The sequence below is a fragment of the Siphateles boraxobius genome, unplaced genomic scaffold (assembly GCF_051911475.1).
Source record: "Siphateles boraxobius isolate OS27281-9 unplaced genomic scaffold, OSU_SipBor_1 256, whole genome shotgun sequence".
Classification (NCBI taxonomy): Eukaryota; Metazoa; Chordata; class Actinopteri; order Cypriniformes; family Leuciscidae; genus Siphateles; species Siphateles boraxobius.
In genome coordinates, this window is record NW_027508872.1 from 2,501 (window position 1) to 25,000 (window position 22,500).

Consider the following 22,500-nt stretch of genomic DNA (forward strand, 5'->3'; position numbering starts at 1 on the left):
TCATCCATGTAGATATATTCATGGGGTCTTTCCATTGCATCCAGTTGAAAAACCCTCTGTAGAAATAGATATAGTTTTGTAAGTGATACAGAAAAAGTGATTTAGGCCACTACAGTAAATCACTACCTAGAGTAATCAACATTGAATGTGTCTGGATATATGCCAACCTGTACATACTGGAACCTTTGCTCTTTGACTCGGTCTGAGTTGCGATCAAAGGGCACTCTGTATAGCGGTTTCATGCGCAGTCTGTTGCGCTTGAGGACACGTTCAACAGTAGAGAGGCTGACACTGTTGATACCCTCAAAATTTACATGGTCCTCAATGATCTTCTGCTGAATTTCACTCAGTATAATGGCATTGTTCTCACGGACCATATCAACAATTAGGGTCTCTTGGTGTGGGGAGAACATACCTGTCCTCCCACCCCCATGTGGCAGTCTTTCAATTCTACATAAAGAGAACATGGAGTTACAAAAAAATATACATGGAATACTAGGCCTACAAACAGTTAGACCAACCCTCCATTACAATACTACAGTACATTGGTACAGTGATGTACTGAAACATACATTTACTTACAGTATACTGTGGTACAGTATATAGTGTCATACAGTAATTGCTGTCAACATTTACATACTGTACTATAATGTCAAAAAAAGGTAATTACCTGTTCTCTTCTCTAAATCTTTGGATTATGGTGGACACAGTGAATCTACTGATGTTTGGTTGTACCCTTTGTCCAGCCTCCCTCATGCTCATACCATGGACAAGAACATGGTCAATCACAGTAGCTCTGATTTCATCAGATATTACTGTTCTTTGTCTTTGCTGACCACCTCGACCACCTTGACCACCTCGACCACCTTGACCACCTCGACCACCTCGACCACCTCGACCACCTTGACCACCTCGACCACCTTGACCACCTCGACCACCTCTCACACGAACTCTTCCTCTCAGATTTCTATCCATTGTAGAGCCTCACAAACCAGTGCTCTCTGAACTGGCTTACTGTATATGTTCCCTCACATCATTAGCCACAAGTGTGATCAATTTTGAGTTGTTGTGTTCAAGCGGTGACACCTGTGCTTTAATTGTGTTTGACTTTTGTCACCTGTGCTCACCATTATGCAGCACAGGTGCATCACAATGAAAATGTGTTGACAAGTTGTGTCTAAACAGGTGAAAAGTACTTATGGTTTTGCCAAAAGAGTGATTGATTCAATCAGTGGGTTCAGGCAACTGAGCATTTGGTTCAGACAATAGGGCTTAGTGTTTTAGCAATTGAGAAAAACTGTAATAACATAAAAAAAGTTATATTTTTGGCAAATGTTATAAGCCTCAGGCTGAAGGAAATGCATATTTATATTTAATATATTTATGCCTGTACAGTAGAAACAAACTGTTCTGCTGTTCTGGATTAAAGAACAATACAGGAGAAGGAAGTTCAACACTCTTATTACTAAATCTAATCTAAAGTAATTTTTGCTTATTGGTATGATTGAATTAGATCATTGGAAGGTCAGCAGCAAAGACATTGGTTAATTCATTGAGATTAAATACATAAAGTATATTTGTGTGATTTAATATAGTTAATTATAAATGTTTTGCGTAAAATTCTGAGATAGCATTTTACTGTTTTTATTTTATTTTTAGGAATACTGAATGTTTTCGTGCAAGTGAGATGAGTAAATGCATGTTCACATTTAGTCTAGAATTGAAATAACCATCATGTTCACACAGCACACACACACACACACACAGACACACAGACACAGTGCACACAGCGCGCACACAACTCCTCACTTTATTTCTCTCAACATCGGAACAGGAGAGCTGTCAGTCAATACATGTGAAAAAGTAACTTAGATATTTTGTTGTAAATTGAAAAAGTAATGCGTTACTTTACTAGTTACTTTTAAAAGTAATCTGATTACGTAACTCAAGTTACTTGTAATGAGTTTCCCCGACACTGCTCACGGTTATCTGGAATGTAAAATGATTGCAAAGGCTAATTTGCAATCATTAATGACAGCGAGGCTGGACACTTCATGCTGACGGACACATGTGTCTTGTGTTTCTCGTTTAGCCCTGTGTCTCTCTGAAGGACATCGTGGAGGAGAGCAGTTCTCATCACGGGGATCATGTGCACGTGGAGCTGGACGCTGTGATGGGAAACGTCCTCTATCACGCTCTGAGAGGAGACTGCATTAAAGCACATGTGTTTCCTGAGCGCGAGTTCTTCCTGGATTACATCTTCAGCCGCTTCGGCTCGGGAAACCTCACGCTTCATGGTATGACTGGCTGATAATCCTCTTTTGACCAAAGCATTTCCATTTCGTACCACTATACCACTAGGCGCAGACTCCATTGAAATAAAACTGAAATAAGATAGAAATATTAGATGGGAAAACCTTGGCAACTACTATATTTTCAATTTTCATTTTAGTTAAAGTTTAAGTAAGTTTGTCATTATTAGTCGTTTTTATGTCTGTATAGTTTTTATACATTTTTAGTTTTAGATATCTTAGTACAAAAATTATACATGTTAACATTAATTGGAAACAAACTGATATTTATTAGTGCTATCCAGAATAAAATATTGTGTTTACATAATATATGTTCGTGATTCGTAATTGCGACTTTTTATCTCACAATTCTATCTTTTATCTTTTATCTCACAATTCTCTTTTATCTTTTATCTCACAATTCTATCTTTTATCTCACAATTCTATCGTTTATCTTTTATCTCACAATTCTATCGTTTATCTTTCATCTCACAATTCTATCTTTTATCTCACAATTCTATCTTTTATCTTTTATCTCACAATTCTATCTTTTATCTTTTATCTCACAATTCTATCTTTTATCTCACAATTCTATCGTTTATCTTTTATCTCACAATTCTATCTTTTATCTCACAATTCTATCTTTTATCTTTTATCTCACAATTCTATCGTTTATCTTTCATCTCACAATTCTATCTTTTATCTCACAATTCTATCTTTTATCTTTTATCTCACAATTCTATCTTTTATCTCACAATTCTATCTTTTATCTTTTATCTCACAATTCTATCGTTTATCTTTCATCTCACAATTCTATCTTTTATCTCACAATTCTATCTTTTATCTTTTATCTCACAATTCTATCTTTTATCTTTTATCTCACAATTCTATCTTTTATCTCACAATTCTATCGTTTATCTTTCATCTCACAATTCTATCTTTTATCTCACAATTCTATCTTTTATCTTTTATCTCACAATTCTATCTTTTATCTTTTATCTCACAATTCTATCTTTTATCTCACAATTCTATCTTTTATCTCACAATTGTATGATATAAAGTCTCAATTGCGAGTTAAAAAGTCAGAATAGCGTGAAATAAACTCACAATTGCGTGTTATAAAGTGAGAATTGCGCTGACAGTAACACTCCTGCTTTATACTTCCCTATCATAAAGTATTTTGTATAGTTTTTGTCACATGTGTTTTTGTTCTGGTTCATCTGTGATGTAAACCAGTAGCTATTGGCTGTTTAGACTGGATGCGCTCTTTGACGTCCTTGTACAAAGAAAAAACAATGATGTGGTCATTAATGTTCTGAACTATTAACATATTTGCACTTCTGATCATGATTTTTTTAAATAATGTTGTTGTTCTCAGATTTTGAAGAGCTTCTAAAGAGCTTAAACCTGGGCGGAGAGGAACATGACCACGATCACGATCACGATCACGATCACGATCACAGGAGGAAGACCAACAAGCAAAGTCTTGCAGAGAGTCATCAGACCAACAGCAGCTGGGACACGGTAATCTACTGAGAAACTCACATATTTACATGTTACTTACTTTTTTTGCAATTAAATTAATCATTAACATATTTAACTCCCAAACCCAGTTCAGGAAACCCTGTGGTAATCAGTCATTCAATCATTTAAACAAACAAAGTAATACATTTGAACACATTAACTCAAAACTCACACCATTTCTTTTTTCATTAACTTGGACGAATATGTTATTTCCCAGAATGCATTACCTGTGTGTAAACCTGTGAATAGCAATTACACTTTTATCATTCAAATTCCAATTCCAGTTTCTGTGGTTTGCAAAAACTTACAGCAACATGGAAATGTGGCTTTTCCCTTTTATGGGGCATCATGGGAAATCTTTGCACGCCTCTGAAATCGAATCATTAAGCCGTGGCACTTGACGAAGAGAGCAATCATGTGACTGCGTGAGAAATGATTTGGAGGCCTGTAACATGAAGTGTCAGTGGCGTCCATTAATGTTTATTTCTCTTGATGGATGTTGTGACACGCACTGCATGTTTCATAAGTCCACATAATCAGAGTGAAATTAAGCAGTACATATGATCTGAGCTCGTTTCTAATCATGATTAATATTTCCCATTTCTTTAAGCTCACACGCTGTCTAAATAAGACCTGTCATCTGACATCCGTGGAATTAATATTTCAGCAAATAGTTAATTTGAGTGTTTCACGCGTGAATATCAGAGCATGAGCAGCGCTGCGGTGTGAAATGAAATATTAATGCCAATAAATGTTTTATGCATTTTTTCATTTGCATGTGTCCGCGTGGATTATGTTGTGCACACAGGCCTGTTTCAGCGCTGAAGACCTGTTGAGGATCTACGGACTGAACTCTTCATCACTGACCCGAGATCAGTTCACAGAGCTCAGTCCTGCTCTGATCCAGCAGATCCTCAGCCAAGGCTGTTCTGAGATCAGTCCGACACCGACGAGCCCTGATTCTCTCAGCACCGCAGAGAGTGAGTGACCTGAGCAAACCTGATCCAACATCATTCACTGATATATTATATGTTAACATACCAACCTCCTTGAACTAATACAGTCTACTTTGTTGATTAAAATATGCTCATAATGTATCACCATAATAATACGTAATGATAAAATTGAAGCTTGGATAATGAAATATACATGGCTAATAAACATGTACTGTAGGCTAATAAACAATCATATCTCACCAAAAAATATAAAGAAAAACTGCTTAAAGAACATCAGGCCTGTTTGAAAGATTTTTTTTTTTTGCAATCTGACATACACTGTAAAACAAATTACATGATTATTAAGTTATGACATGTGTTTTGACATTGCCCATCAAAAAAAAAAAAAAAAATTATGTTATACAAGATTCAACTCATTTTTTAAAACTTTTTAATGTATTTTAAGTTGAAATGACCTAAACATCCAAGTTGATTGTACTTAAACATTTAAGGCAGCAACTTTTTTTACAGTATTGTTTTTTTTAATGGCTTAAGCACATTAACAATAATAATATACTGTATATTATTTATAATCATAATAGAAATAATATTCTAATAAAAATAATAATCATTAATAATATTTAAAGTAAAGTAGGTTTGTAAGTATGCATCATTGAGATAATATTATAGTTTGTATTAATGTTTTATTTTTATATTTTCCGTTTTCATTTGAATTTTGTTGTGTGATTTTTGTTGTTTTTATTAGTTTTTAGTTTTTCTATATAGTTTTTATTAATTTAAAAAAGAGTTTCAGTTATTTTTAAAACATCAAGTTAAACTAAACAAAAATGGGAAATGATGAAACAAAATTAAATAAATAAAAAGGTTTTTATACTTTATTTCTGTTAACATTTAATTAATTTAAAACAATGAAAGTATTTTTTTATGGTTTTAATTTTAGTTTTAGAGAACTATAATAACACTAGTATGTGACATGGTAGTGTAAGGGGTATACAGTCAAAGACCCAGAACCAGATATGAAGAATGAAGACCCAGAGTCAGAATTATAAAAAATTAAAGAAAAGATTTACTGAAGATAGTTTGCAGTTTCATCAGTAGAGTCAGCTTCAAAACTCACACAGGAGTTCATAGGTCGTCCCGCTTACAGTTACAAAGATCACAGCAGTTATACCATTCCCAAGGTCTAAGCTACGTCATTGCTTACAGGTTGAATGATTCTCATTGGCTAAGAAATAGATAAACAGTAATTTTCCACACATATACAGATAGATGGAAGCATATCTTCATGGATTATGCAGCTGACACTCAGACCCTAAAGTTAAGCACGTCATGACCTTCCAGGTCTCAGATTTGGGTTGCTGGGCGCCAGATTGCCCAGAACAACAATTCAGTCAATCTCCAATAATGCCAGTGGTTCCTTATCCTGTAACCAAGAAGACTAACACACACACACCGACACACAGCTTTTCCAACGTTTGATTTGGCCAGGCTCTAACTATAAACAGGAGAGTCCTCTTAAAACATCAAGATAATACGTTCTTTCTCTCAAGGATAGCTAAACTTTAGTCTAAATGGAAAATATAGGCTTTAACTGAGAAATGGTCTCTTAAACTATAGATCCCTATACGTTTTAACACATTGTAGACCTTTCTCAAACACAAAACAAGTCCCTATTTTATTTCTGGAAGCTTGGCTAAATAAGCAAGCGCTGTTACTGCATTCTGATAGCAAATACAGACATTACAGAATACATGAAAAGAACATTTCAGTAATCACACTGGTTACTTCTATAACAAAGTAAAATCTCCAGAGAAGTCATTCAACTCATTTGATATTTAAAAGGGAAAATATTGATTAATACCTTAATTATAATCAATCATTACATATACATTGAAGCAGCCGTGGATTCCAATCCACCCCCTTCAGTAGTAATTGTTGTACTGAATTTAACTTTAGGAGAAAATGTGCCTAATTGTAATGGACAATGTCACATTGCATTAAAAAAAAACTGAAAATCTCCAAACAATAGTTAATATTTAAAAAAAAAAACTAAAATTGTTAAAGACCTAAAGATCTCAATATAACTCATACAGTTTAATTTAATCTCAACGAGTGAAAAATACTGCAATTTGTGTTGTAAAAGACTGTATAAGTCACCTTTGTTTGGAAGTATGAATTGTATTTATTGACCGAAGTGATCTTGTTTGTGTGCAGGATACGGATACGCCACGCTGGCGAACCTCATCATCTGTCTGATGGCCATGTTTGGGATCGTGGTGCTGCTGTTCTCGGCCTGTACGCGCGTGTTCGAGCTCTGCATCCAGTTCTGCATCAGTCTCGCTGTGGGATCTCTGACGGGAGACGCTCTGCTGCATCTGCTGCCCGCGGTCAGAAAACACACCAACACAGCTGCATCTGCAGCTCATATGAGGACTTCATTTTTCACTTATACGTATACTAGAGTTACTGTATTTTTAGTAATTTAATGATGTTCTTTTATCATTTTTTTAGTTTTTTATATATTTTTTTATTTGGCTTTTATTTTATTTTTACTAATTTTAGAACTTGTTTTCAGTTAGTAGTTTAAAGGGATAGTTCACCCAAAAATGAAAATTCTGTCAGTAATTACTCTCCCTCATGTTGTTCAACCCCGTTAGACCTTGGTTCATCTTCGGAACACGAATTAAGATATTTTTGATTAAATCTGAGAGATGGATCACACCTCCATAGGCTTCATGGTATTTTTAGTGAGCCTCGAGTGAGTTCACGTAGTGTAAAGCCTGTTTTATGCTTCTGCGTCGAATCGACGGCGTACCCCCGCAGACCCCTCTGCGTCGCCGCGAACCCCTCCGCCGTAGCTCGACCTGCACCTCCAAAAAATTGTGACTACGCTTCGAGGCGACGCAGACCACAAGGGCTGTGATTGGTCAGATGCACCGCGATGCAACTCAACCTGATGCAGAACCATAAAACGGCCACGACGCCGTAGGAGTGACGACGTAGCTACGCCGTGGAGTTGACGCAGAAGCATAATGAGGCCTTAATAGCGTACGCAAACACGTCAGTGTACGTCACACGTACTGTAATAGCGTAGAGCTACGTCACACGTAGGCTCACTATTGGCACTCGACAATCGACTACTGTGGACTTCGACCGAAAACAGGAAGTAAATACAGGTATGTGAGCTGGCTGAATTAACATCACTTTTGTTCATATCTTTCACATCTACTGCAGTCAGATTCACCGTGTTCACTCTGAATAAAATCACTCACATGGCTGTGCACTTGTAATGACACATCAAGGATGTTAAGAGGCTAAAAGCAGGTTTAAAACTTGCCTCATTTAAGTCAACAGGGTGCAAATTTTAAAAAGAGGATAACACGGTGTAGGCAACACCGATTTTTGTTGTTGTTCTCTGTACTGACAGCACTCCAAATTTACAGAAAAATGAGCTCAATGTTACAATTGACCGGAGTTCTCCTTTAACCTGTGCTGTTATTGTAAAATCGTTTAGTATTCTGACCTTGAAATATCAGTTCATGTCACACTATCATGATTGTATCTTCTTATTAGTACAGTCTATCCCAATTCACGAGGCAGGCTGCCAAACGCAGGTTAACCTGTGTCTCTGAATACACCCGAAAGGGCAAAGGAGTGTTTATTTCATATTTCATATCACTGGCAGGTCGAATTCTTCATGCAACGATATACACTGTAAAAAATAATTCATAGTTGTTAATAAAACAAAGATTATATAAAAAATACTATGTTCTACAGTACTTCAAATTTCATGTTTATTTCAACATTCTGCGATCATTCTGTGCCTGAATCTCATAGAAACGTCCGTTTTCCGGTTTAACGGAGCAAAATGTGTCTCGGCGGCCGGCCTGGCACACGTTATTACTCATAATATACAACCATGATAAAAATCGAAGCTCGCATAATGAAATATATAGGGCTAATAAACATGTAGGCTAATAAACAATCATATCACACTCAAAAATCAAAAGAAAACAATTAGTTTCTAATTGTTCAGTCCAAATATATAAAAATTCTTAAATCAAGATGCATTTACTAGAAGAGTAAAATTACATAAGATATTATGTCCTGTTTTCTGGGGAAATAAATAAAAATTAAGTTGATGCTTAAAAAAAAAAAATTCTGCCAATGTGGTAAGAAAAATAATCTTAATTTAAACAGAAACGAGATTATTTTTCTTACCCCATTGGCAGATAATTTATCTTATTTTAAGCAAAAACTAATTTCATTTTTATTTATTTCCCCAGAAAATAAGACTTAATATCTAATCATTTTACTACTTTAGTAAATGCATCTTGATTTTTAAGAGATGTTTGATATTTGGACTAGAATCAAGACAAAAATACAAAGTAAGAAAAGCATTTTTTGCAGTCTCTGCCTGGAGCTCATAGAAACGTCCCGTCTCCCGGTTTAACAGGCCTGGCTCCCGTTATTTCCCCCGAGCGCTGACATCGCCCACGTTTCCCTCATTCGTTTAGATCCGTGTCAACATAACTACAGCCCTGTCATACCATGTCATCGCCCTGAGTGGAAAATAACCGGATTGCTGAGAAGAAACTGAGCTCTCTTATTGAGTGCAGACAGGAGTTACTCTACAGCCCTAGTGGGAAATCAAAGCTTCTGACTGGTGTTAATGTCATTGTCCAGCTGTGTTTTCATGGTTTTGTGTCTCTGTGCAGTTCTTAGGCCTTCACGTTCACGGAGACGGAAACGATCACGATCATGATCACACTGAGGAAAACCTCGACTACGTGTACAAACTCCTAGTGCTTCTCGCGGGCGTGTATTTCTTCTACCTGATGGAGAGCATCTTCTCCATCATCACTCGCTCACAACATCACCACCGTCACGATGAAGTGAGTGGTTTGTTTCGTTTGAGCGTTCTTTTCCCGCATGATCCGATTATGAGTTCATTCCCAGATCTGTGTCCACAGGAGGAGTCTGAGGTCCATCACTGCGATCACGGCCGAGTCCTGCAGATGTTCCAGCGGGAGAGACAGAGCAATCACTCCAGCTCTCAGGCCGATCTGGTGAGGAAATCACGGAAAAATACACGTCTCAGTGCTAAGAAAAGTGGGAAATGCAAGTCTCAGTGCTAGGAAAAGTGGGAAATACATGTCTCAATGCTAAGAAAAGTGGGAAATGCACGTCTCAATGCTAAGAAAAGTTGGAAATACACGTCTCAATGCTAAGAAAAGTTGGAAATGCATGTCTCAATGCTAAGAAAAGTGGGAAATGCATGTCTCAATGCTAAGAATAGTTGGAAATACATGTCTCAATGCTAAGAAAAGTGGGAAAAACACGTCTCAATGCTAAGAAAAGTTGGAAATACATGTCTCAATGCTAAGAAAAGTGGGAAATGCACGTCTCAATGCTAAGAAAAGTGGGAAATACACGTCTCAATCTTAAGAACAGTGGGAAATGCACGTCTCAATTCTAAGAAAAGTGGGAAATGCACGTCTCAATGCTAAGAAAAGTGGGAAATGCACGTCTAAATGCTAAGAAAAGTGGGAAATGCACGTCTCAATGCTAAGAAAAGTGGGAAATACATGTCTCAATGCTAAGAAAAGTGGGAAATGCATGTCTCAATGCTAAGAAAAGTGGGAAATGCACATCTCAATGCTAAGAAAAGTGGGAAATGCATGTCTCATTGCTAAGAAAAGTGGGAAATGCACGTCTCAATGCTAAGAAAAGTGGGAAATACACGTCTCAGTGCTAAGAAAAGTGGGAAATACACGTCTCAGTGCTAAGACTAGTGGGAAATACATGTCTCAGTGCTAAGAAAAGTGGGAAATGCACATCTCAATGCTAAGGAAATTGGGAAATGCACGTCTCAATGCTAAGAAAAGTGGGAAATGCACGTCTCAATGCTAAGAAAAGTGGGAAATGCACGTCTCAATGGTAAGAAAAGTGGGAAATGCACGTCTCAATGCTAAGAAAAGTGGGAAATGCACGTCTCAATGCTAAGAAAAGTGGGAAATGCACGTCTCAATGCTAAGAAAAGTTGGAAATACACGTCTCAATGCTAAGAAAAGTTGGAAATGCATGTCTCAATGCTAAGAAAAGTGGGAAATGCATGTCTCAATGCTAAGAATAGTTGGAAATACATGTCTCAATGCTAAGAAAAGTGGGAAATACACGTCTCAATGCTAAGAAAAGTTGGAAATGCATGTCTCAATGCTAAGAAAAGTGGGAAATGCACGTCTCAATGCTAAGAAAAGTGGGAAATACACGTCTCAATGCTAAGAAAAGTGGGAAATGCACGTCTCAATGCTAAGAAAAGTGGGAAATGCATGTCTCAATCTTAAGAACAGTGGGAAATGCACGTCTCAATTCTAAGAAAAGTGGGAAATGCACGTCTCAATGCTAAGAAAAGTGGGAAATGCACGTCTAAATGCTAAGAAAAGTGGGAAATGCACGTCTCAATGCTAAGAAAAGTGGGAAATACATGTCTCAATGCTAAGAAAAGTGGGAAATGCATGTCTCAATGCTAAGAAAAGTGGGAAATGCACATCTCAATGCTAAGAAAAGTGGGAAATGCATGTCTCATTGCTAAGAAAAGTGGGAAATGCACGTCTCAATGCTAAGAAAAGTGGGAAATACACGTCTCAGTGCTAAGAAAAGTGGGAAATACACGTCTCAGTGCTAAGAAAAGTGGGAAATGCACATCTCAAATCTAAGAATAGTGGGAAATACACGTCTCAATGCTAAGAAAAGTGGGAAATGCACGTCTCAATGCGAGGAAAAGTGGGAAATACAGGTCTCATTGCTAAGAAAAGTGGGAAATGCACGTCTCAATGCTAAGAAAAGTGGGAAATGCACGTCTCAATGCTAAGAAAAGTGGGAAATGCATGTCTCAATGCTAAGTAAAGTAGGAAATTCATGTCTCAATGCTAAGAAAAGTGGGAAAGACATGTCTCAATGCTAAGAAAAGTGGGGAATGCACGTCTCAATGCTAAGAAAAGTGGGAAATGCATGTCTCAATGCTAAGAAAAGTGGGAAATACAGGTCTCATTGCTAAGAAAAGTGGGAAATGCACGTCTCAATGCTAAGAAAAGTGGGGAATGCACGTCTCAATGCTAAGAAAAGTGGGAAATACATGTCTCAATGCTAAGAAAAGTGGGAAATGCACGTCTCAGTGCTAGGAAAAGTGGGAAATACATGTCTCAATGCTAAGAAAAGTGGGAAATACATGTCTCAATGCTAAGAAAAGTGGGAAATGCATGTCTCAATGCTAAGAAAAGTGGGAAATACACGTCTCAGTGCTAAGAAAAGTGGGAAATACATGTCTCAATGCTAAGAAAAGTGGGAAATGCACGTCTCAATGCTAAGAAAAGTGGGAAATACATGTCTCAATGCTAAGAAAAGTGGGAAATGCCGGTCTCAATGTTAAGAAAAGTGGGAAATGCACGTCTCAATGCTAAGAAAAGTGGGAAATGCACGTCTGAATGCTAAGAAAAGTGGGAAATGCACGTCTCAATGCTAACAAAAGTGTGAAATGCACGTCTGAATGCTAAGAAAAGTGGGAAATGCACGTCTCAATGCTAACAAAAGTGGGAAATGCATGTCTCAATGCTAAGAAAAGTGGGAAATGCACGTCTCAATGCTAAGAAAAGTGGGAAATACACGTCTCAATGCTAAGACTAGTGGGAAATACATGTCTCAATGCTAAGAAAAGTGGGAAATGCACATCTCAATGCTAAGAAAATTGGGAAATGCACATCTCAATGCTAAGAAAAGTGGGAAATGCACGTCTCAATGCTAAGAAAAGTGGGAAATGCACGTCTCAATGCTAAGAAAAGTGGGAAATGCACGTCTGAATGCTAAGAAAAGTGGGAAATGCACGTCTCAATGCTAAGAAAAGTGGGAAATGCACGTCTCAATGCTAAGAAAAGTTGGAAATGCATGTCTCAATGCTAAGAAAAGTGGGAAATGCATGTCTCAATGCTAAGAATACTTGGAAATACATGTCTCAATGCTAAGAAAAGTGGGAAATACACGTCTCAATGCTAAGAAAAGTTGGAAATACATGTCTCAATGCTAAGAAAAGTGGGAAATGCACGTCTCAATGCTAAGAAAAGTGGGAAATACACGTCTCAATGCTAAGAAAAGTGGGAAATGCACGTCTCAATGCTAAGAAAAGTGGGAAATGCATGTCTCAATGCTAAGAAAAGTGGGAAATGCACGTCTCAATGCTAAGAAAAGTGGGAAATGCACGTCTCAATGCTAAGAAAAGTGGGAAATGCACGTCTCAATTCTAAGAAAAGTGGGAAATGCACGTCTCAATGCTAAGAAAAGTGGGAAATGCACGTCTAAATGCTAAGAAAAGTGGGAAATGCACGTCTCAATGCTAAGAAAAGTGGGAAATACATGTCTCAATGCTAAGAAAAGTGGGAAATGCATGTCTCAATGCTAAGAAAAGTGGGAACTGCACATCTCAATGCTAAGAAAAGTGGGAAATGCATGTCTCAATGCTAAGAAAAGTGGGAAATGCACATCTCATTGCTAAGAAAAGTGGGAAATGCACGTCTCAATGCTAAGAAAAGTGGGAAATGCATGTCTCAATGCTAAGAAAAGTGGGAAATTCATGTCTCAATGCTAAGAAAAGTGGGAAATACACATCTCAATGCTAAGAAAAGTGGGAAATACACATCTCAATGCTAAGAAAAGTGGGAAATGCACGTCTCAGTGCTAAGAAAAGTGGGAAATACACGTCTCAATGCTAAGAAAAGTGGGAAATGCACGTCTCAGTGCTAAGAAAAGTGGGAAATGCACATCTCAGTGCTAAGAAAAGTGGGAAATGCACGTCTCAGTGCTAAGAAAAGTGGGAAATACACATCTCAATGCTAAGAAAAGTGGGGAATGCACGTCTCAATGCTAAGAAAAGTGGGAAATACACGTCTCAATGCTAAGAAAAGTGGGAAATGCACGTCTCAGTGCTAAGAAAAGTGGGAAATACACATCTCAATGCTAAGAAAAGTGGGAAATGCATGTCTCAATGCTAAGAAAAGTGGGAAATACACGTCTCAATGCTAAGAAAAGTGGGAAATGCACGTCTCAGTGCTAAGAAAAGTGGGAAATGCACATCTCAATGCTAAGAATAGTGGGAAATACATGTATCAATGCTAAGAAAAGTGGGAAATGCATGTCTCAATGCTAAGAAAAGTGGGAAATGCACTTCTCAATGCTAAGAAAAGTGGGAAATGCATGTCTCAATGCTAAGAAAAGTGGGAAATGCACGTCTCAATGCTAAGAAAAGTGGGAAATGCACGTCTCAATGCTAAGAATAGTTGGAAAGAGTCTTTGAATAAACTAATACCAATGGAGTCTAAGTGTTATTTTAGTATCATTTATACTCTATTTTAGTTTATTAATATTTTTATTTATTACAAAACTACTTTTCAAACGTTTGAAATATAAAAAAAACAAGTAAACATTTTTAATTAAGTCTGTCTGCTAAAAATTTTGATTTGATCAAAGGAATAAAATACTGTTTACAATATATTCACATGGAACACAGCTATTACAAAATTGTCATTATATTTTACAACATTACTGTAATTTTGATCGAATAAATGCAGACTTGGTGAGCAGAAGAGACTAATTTCAAAAACATTCGCAAAGGTTTTTGAGACTTTTGACCTGTAGTGTATTTGTTTTTTTATGAATACATTTTTCTGATTAATCAATTTAATTACATTTTTTATATTTTATTTCAAATAGTGTTTATTTTATTTAAAATAATGAAAATTGTTTTTTAATGGTTGTAGTAAACAATAATAACCATGTTCAGATGTCTGGAGCTTGTAACAAAACGTAAAGCTCATACACAAATATTCTCTGTAGTCTTTATTCTAGTAAGTCTGTAGGTTGTAAGAGATGTGCTATTAATTTATTATTATCATTATTATTATCATAGGTGGATGCTGAAAGAAAAGAGAAGTCCTTCCTGGAGCCTGGAGCCTCTAAAAGAGGTGATAATGACATATTGATGTTCTGCACATCGAATGAGCTGTTTAGTGTAAATAACCATCAGGCCTCTACTAAAAGATGTGATGCATGGTTACAGTGGTCTTGTCTTGTCGTTCAGAGCAGCGTTTGCTTCCCTATATGATCACCATCGGAGACGGCATCCATAACTTTGCCGACGGTTTGGCTCTCGGCGCAGCGTTCTCCATCTCGTGGAGATCCGGTCTGGCCACGTCTCTGGCGGTGCTCTGCCACGAGCTGCCACACGAGCTAGGTGAGTGTTATTAGAGGATCAAACATGCAATCATATTTTGAAATATTATTAGAATTTAAATTCGCTGTTTTTATGTGAATATATAGTAAAGTGTAATTTATCCCTGTGATCAAAGCTGAATTTTCAGCATCATTACTCCAGTCTTCAGTGTCACATGATCCTTCAGAAATCAGCATAATATGATGATTTGATGCTCAAGAAACATTTATGATTATTATCAGTGTTGAAAACAATTGTGGTGCTTCATATTTTTGTGGAAACCATTTTACATTTTATTTTTTCAGGATTCTTTGATGAATAGAAAGTTCAAAAGAACAGCACTTATTTGAAATAGAATCTTATAACATTATAAATGTCTTTTGATAAATTAGAAGAATCATTTTCACATGTGAATTGGCCCCTCTGAGTTCTCTGAAAGTCTTTGTGACGTTAAATAAATGTTGTGATGTAATTTCCATACATTTTTTGTCAAGATCTTGTGAAAATGTCCCCTTGTGTTTTTTTAAGTTAATTTTGACTAAAATGGACATGTTGCATTACAGCTTTTTTTTGTGCATCTCATTTTCTGTTTTGAAATTGTGTATGTGTACATACACTGCCCGACCAATTAAAAGTGCTGTTTGGATTTAAATAGGCAAATGCTTAAGAGTCTATGACTGGATCATTATTGCAGTGATTATTATGTTTCTATCATGTTTTATGTTTGGCAACAGTTCTTCTAACCCACTAGATCACATAAAAGATCTTAAGCAAAAGTGAATGCACCTCTTGATGGAAATAAATGTTGTGATGTTATTTCGTATTATATTTTTGGTGAAGATCTTGTATTGCCAAAGCAAGAGTCCAGCTCTCTGTAAAGTCTCCTCCAGAACATCTCAAACACTCTCAGTGAATTTAAGATCTGGACTCGTGTGTGAAAATGATTCTTCATGTTCCTCACAACCGTTCTTTCACAATCTGAGCCTGATGAATCTTCATTGTCATTCTGGAATATGGCCATGATGTGTTTCCTACATGTTTAAGAAATGAAAAGCTACACACTTCATCAGTTAGTGTTAGAAGAACTGTTACCAAACATAAAACATGATAGAAACATAATAATCACTGCAATAATGGTCCAGTCATAGACTCTTAAGCAGTTGCCTTTTTAAATCCAAACGGCCGATGTTTTTGGCCAAGTTAAATATACACACAAACACACAGTTAGGTCAAATTCCTAAAGAATTGAGTCACGGTTTAAAGACCATGAGAAATGTGGGTCCCTTGGTCAAACCAGTTGAGAACCACTGGTCATAAATAATGTCAGCTATGACTAAGTGTATGATAAGGACGAATGTCTGTTGACTGGTTTCAGTGTTTTTGTTCTGAGATAAACTCAACAATGCCTGAGAAAACAAATGAGCAGTGCTTTCTATGAACACACTCTTCACAGTTCCTGCTGTGAGTCATGGATCGTCACAGATAAACACAGATTAGATACTATTGACACCCGAGTTCATGAACGCAGCTTCCTGGTCATAATGTCCTTCTTTCTGTACACACACGAGAATGAACAAAGAATGAAGGGAGTGAAAAATCTCCTGTCTGACGGAGTAATAAACTTTACGCCTCTATAAACTTACAAGCCTCTCTATGCTAGTGAAATATTCATTTTCAGTCATTTTTAGGCTTAGTTTAACAGATGATTTTTGATTTATGCATGATTGAAGCTCTTGATTTAATTTTTCATTTAGTTTAAAATGCTTTTTTTGTTCTATTTTAAAAAAAAAAATTTATTCCACTAGTGTTTTTGATGGTTGTCTTACTTTCAGACCTGATTTTATGCTTCGCTTTACTCTTTTATTCTAACCAGAGGAGGATTTTATGGCTCGACAATTGCTTTTTTATTGCTCAGGAGACTTAAAGGAGCATTCGGCAACTCTAGCTATTTCTTTGCTGATTTTCCCTTTTGTTGTCGCATGTTTTCTCACAAGCTCCCCTTACAGCTGTGAGGCGTATATTTCACAACACGGTCGTAAACAAACTGACTTGCGGCCCCTCCTCCCCCTTTCTACCGCTGATCATGCGCATTTGTTATTATCGGAGCCGGCCAACTTTATCGTGTGGAGCTATGTCTACCGAGGTGGGTAATACATCATACACACTGAGGGCGGCGTGTGTGTTTATGTCGAATTGCCGTAAAGCAGTTTGTGTTTCTCGCTCGTTCTCGCTTCTCACGAGACTTCCTATTTCCAACTTACCGGGATGTTAATCCTCATGTTGCAAGGTTGGTTTTCCACCTGGGAGCGCTGGGGGAAGCGGGGAAAGTCACCATCCTCACCAGAACAGGTTATTAAACCTTCCAAATGATTTCTAAACGCTTTTATTAAGCTGAAATAGTTGCCGAATGCCCCTTTAAGTTAAATTTGTATCTCACAACTCTGAACTTACAAGTTCACTGTATATCTCTTCAGAATTGTCAGATAAAAAGGCAAAATTATCTTTCTTTCTTTCTTTATTCCCTCGCGAAAACAAGCTTCCAAACATTTAACCCCAAAATCAAAAGAAAGAAATAATTATATTTTACTTTTTTTTTAACAATTTTTGTATTGTGACATCAATGTAAATTTCATACAAGATACTAAAATAGACTTAATTTATATTTTCAAAATATTATTTATTATTTCTTTGTTTTGGCGTGAAATTTCTTGACAGTTTTTGTTGATTATCTGAGAAGCAGGAAACAAGTTAAAAAAAAAGTTGCAAATAAAATGATTATCAGAGTACGTTTTACAAGAAAATTCCATTTCAATATTTCGAATTCAGATTTTCATGTTTAATTCAACGTATTACTTGCCATTTCTTGGTAATTATTTGTAAAATTTACTAGCAATGACTGATTTTTTCAGTGCATTAGAGAGATCTCAGATGTACTTTTTTTTTCCTACATTGTCAGAAAAAATCACTAAAAGCAGCATTTTAGTACCTTACTGTAGTAATATAGACTTTCCTTTAAGTGTTGTGCCCCCTAACACATGTTGTCCCCGTAATGCTATGAGTGTTGCGAGTGTGTGACATCTCTCCTCTGGTCTCAGGTGATTTCGCGATCCTGCTGCACTGCGGTGTGTCTGTGAAACGAGCTCTTCTGCTGAACATCGGGAGCTCTCTCACCTCCTTCATCGGCCTGTACATCGCGTTGTCCGTCTCCACACAAACTGTGGCTATAGAGTGGATATCGGCCGTCACCGCTGGACTCTTTCTGTATGTCGGGCTGGCAGATATGGTACGGTCTCAGTGTTTTCTCTTCACATGCAGCATCTAGCAGTGTTTTCTGTCCAGTCATTGAGTGTTGTGACTTTACATTTCTCGAATGCATTATTTCAGTGTTAACAGATACTCACAAAAGCCTTCTTCTCTGGTTTTTGTCTCGTGTAGCTTCCCTCGCTGGTTCATGTGGACAGTAAAAGACCTTGGCTGGTGTTTCTCCTGCAGAATCTGGGACTTTTAAGCGGCTGGGGCATTTTATTGCTTTTGTCCTTATATGAAGACCAAATAGGGCTCTAAATATGATGCATTAGGTTTTAACTGTGCCTTATTCCTATATTCCATATCAAACATGTGCAATATGTGCCCGTATGTGTCTTCATATTAAATATTTGTAACACTTTACAATAAGGTCTCATTAGTAACATGAATTAATGCATTTAATAAGATTAACTAAAAAAGAGAAATAGTGATAGAAATACAACTGTTCATTTATAATTCATTTTAGCTTAGGTCCATTAAATAATATTAACAGATATAACTTTTGATTTTAATAATGTATTAGTACAATAATTAATGCTTTATTAGTATTTTTAATTGTTAGTTCATGTTAACTAATATTATGAACTTTATTGTAAAGTGTTACCTAAAAATCTTTAGTATATATTTTTAGATCACATTTGGATGGAAAAGCAAAGAAAACTTTTGCAAATTTCAGAATCTTTTTTAATTCTTTCGTCATTCATTGTTCATCAATGTGAATCATAAATTCATGGATATGATATTCAGCCTTTAATGTAGCTACTTTCTTTGAATTTAAATGCTGTATTTTTATTAGTAAATACTTATAGGGTATTTCTGTAATTCATTTTTGCATTAGTATTTTTAAAATAAAATATCAGCCAAAAACACTTTTGAAGCATAATAGTATTCTTATGTTTAAATTCTGCATGAATGATGGTCACATTTTAGATTAGGATCCAATTCTCACTATTAACTATGACTTTTGCTTTAATAAACTTCTAATTACTGCTTATTAATAGATAGTAAGGTAGTTGATCATTTTAGGTATTGAGGATTTAGGGATGTAGAATATGGTCATGCAGAATAAGGCATTTATATGTGCTTTTATAAATATTAATAAAGAGCTAATATTCTAGTAATATTCATGTTAATAAGAAACTAGTTGATAGTGAGAATTGGACTTTAAACTAAAGTGTTTTTCGAATGAGGTTTATGAATTAAAATTGTCATTATTCACTGCTATAAATGCAACAGGTTTATTTAAATCATAATTTAAATCAAATGACACGACTCATCATATATATTTAAAAGACTATGGTAAATATTATGGACTATGTTTACGATACTTTAATGAAGCTTTTTTTGTACATCAGTTTCCAGCGTTCATTCCCTTTCATTTTCATTGAAAGAAAAACAATCAGCATGAACATTCCCTTTTCCTTTTGAACTGCCTTTAAGGATTTATGTTTTAAAGTAATAATTGCTGTAAATAAATCCAAACAAATATGAAATGTCTTATTTGTCTCCCAGAGGTCATTCACTGCTAGATCTCACAATCTCACTCGCAGCGCATTAGTTATGCAAGCCGTGAGGAGTTTACTCAGCAGTGTGTGTGTGTGTGTGTGTGTGTGTGTGTGTGTGTGTGTGTGTGTGTGTGTGTGTGTGTGTGTGTGTGTGTGTGTGTGTGTGTGTGTGTGTGTGTGTGTGTGTGTGTGTGTCGTCGTGACATGTCACTGGTGATGTTGTCCTCAGGTCAAACTCTAAATACCTGATTCACAGGGTTTATCTGACATTATAGACCAGATCCACGCCTCAAAACCTCAAGACAAGCTCAGCAGAACCACAGGACTATTACAGGTTAAAATAACCTTAACTTTATTGGTTATTTATAGATAGAGATAAAGAGACGGAGGCATGGATAGAGACAGAGGGATGGATGGATGATTGGATAGAGACAGAGGGATGGATGATTCGATAGAGAGAGAGGGATGGATGGATGGATAGAGATAGATAGATGGATGGATGGATAGAGACGGATAGATGGATGGATGGATAGAGACAGAGGGATGGAGAGATGGATGGATAGAGAGAGGGATGGATGGATAGAGACAGAGGTATGGATAGATAGAGACAGAGGGATGGATGATTCGATAGAGACAGAGGGATGGATGGATGGATAGAGATAGATGGATGGATGGATAGAGACGGATAGATGGATGGATGGATAGAGACAGAGGGATGGAGAGATGGATGGATAGAGTGAGGGATGGATGGATAGAGACAGAGGGATGGATAGATAGAGACAGAGGGATGGATAGAGACAGATGGATGGATAGAGACAGGGGGATGGATGTATGGATAGATAGAGACAGAGGGATAGATGGATAGAGACAGAGGGATTGATGGATGGATAGAGACAGGGGGATGGATGGAGAGACAGACGGATGGATGGATAGATAGAGACAGAATGATGAAAGGATAGATAGAGATAGATGGATGGATGGATAGAGACAGGGATGGAGGGATGGATGGATAGAGACAGACGGATGGATGGATGGATAGAGACAGACGGATGGATAAATGGATAGAGACAGAGGAATGGATGGATAGGGATAGAGGGATGGATGGATGGATAGGGAGAGAGGGATGGATGGATGGATAGGGATAGAGGAATGGATGGATAGAGACAGAGGGATGATGGATGGATGGATAGAGACAGAGAAATGATGGATGGATGGATAGAGACAGAGAAATGGATGGATGGATGGATAGAGACAGAGGGATGAAAGGATAGATAGAGATAGAGGGATGGATGGATGGATGGATGGATGGATAGGGATAGAGGACTGGAAGGATGGATAGAGACAGGCGGATGGAGGGATGGATGGAGACACAAATGGATGGATGATGGATAGAGACAGATGGATGGATGATGGATAGAGACAGACAGATGGAGGGATGGATAGAGACAGAGGGATGGAGGGATGAATGGATGGATGGATGGATAGAGACAGGAATGGATGGATGGATGGATAGAGACAGACGGATGGATGGAGGGATGGATAGAGACAGACAGATGGAGGGATGGATAGAGATAGAGGGATGGATGGATGGATGGATGGATAGAGACAGGGATGGAGGGATGGATGGATGGATGGATAGAGACAGACAGATGGAGGGATTGATAGAGACAGACGGATAGAGGGATGGATAGAGATAGAGGGATGGATGGATGGATGGATAGAGACAGGGATGGAGGGATGGATGGATGGATAGAAACAGACGGATGGAGGGATGGATATAGACAGGAATGGATGGATGGATGGATAGAGACAGACGGATGGATGGATGGACAGAGACAGAGGGATGGAGGGATGGATGGATGGATAGAGACAGGAATGGATGGATGGATGATAGATAGAGACAGACGGATGGAGGGATGGATAGAGACAGGAATGGATGTATGGATGGATAGAGACAGACGGATGGATGGATGGATGGATAGAGACAGACAGATGGAGGGATGGATAGAGACAGAGGGTTGGTGGGATGGATGGATGGATAGAGACAGGGATTGAGGGATGGATGGATGGATAGAGACAGACGGAAGGAGGGATAGATGGAGACAGGAATGGATGGATGGATGGATAGAGACAGACGGATGGATGGATGGATAGAGACAGACGGATGGAGGGATGGATAGAGACAGAGGGATGGAGGGATGGATGGATGGATAGAGACAGGAATGGATGGATGGATAGAGACACTCGGATGGAGGGATGGATAGAGACAGGAATGATGGATGGATGGATGGATGGATAGAGACAGACGGATGGATTGATGGAGGGATGGATGGATGGATAGAGACAGACAGATGGAGGGATGTATAGAGACAGAGGGATGGATAGATGGATGGATAGAGACAGACGGATGGATGGATAGAGACAGACAGATGGAGTGATGGATAGAGACAGAGGGATGGAGGGATGGATGGATAGAGACAGATGGATGGAGGGATGGATAGAGACAGGAATGGATGGATGGATGGATAGAGACAGACGGATGGATGGAGGGATGGATGGATGGATGGATAGAGACAGACAGATGGAGGGATGGATAGAGACAGAGGGATGGTGGGATGGATGGATAGAGACAGGAATGGATGGATGGATGGATGGAT

General features: G+C 37.6%; 1 protein-coding gene across 2 annotated transcripts in view; it reads left to right on the forward strand.

Annotated features, from left to right (window-relative positions):
• Positions 1 to 18,630, forward strand: part of slc39a4 (solute carrier family 39 member 4) — a 20,241-nt gene extending 1,611 nt beyond the window's left edge. The window contains exons 2-11 of one of the 2 annotated variants that reach the window (XM_077243982.1): positions 2,093 to 2,297; positions 3,670 to 3,815; positions 4,624 to 4,795; positions 6,986 to 7,158; positions 9,490 to 9,666; positions 9,745 to 9,840; positions 14,730 to 14,784; positions 14,880 to 15,053; positions 18,128 to 18,315; positions 18,468 to 18,630. In XM_077243982.1, coding sequence (XP_077100097.1) covers positions 2,093 to 2,297; positions 3,670 to 3,815; positions 4,624 to 4,795; positions 6,986 to 7,158; positions 9,490 to 9,666; positions 9,745 to 9,840; positions 14,730 to 14,784; positions 14,880 to 15,053; positions 18,128 to 18,315; positions 18,468 to 18,596 — 1,515 coding nt within the window. In that variant the 3' untranslated portion in view covers positions 18,597 to 18,630. The remainder of the gene's footprint in view (positions 1 to 2,092; positions 2,298 to 3,669; positions 3,816 to 4,623; positions 4,796 to 6,985; positions 7,159 to 9,489; positions 9,667 to 9,744; positions 9,841 to 14,729; positions 14,785 to 14,879; positions 15,054 to 18,127; positions 18,316 to 18,467) is intronic. The other variant, XM_077243983.1, reaches the window with a different exon arrangement.
• The last annotated feature ends 3,870 nt before the right edge of the window (positions 18,631 to 22,500 follow it).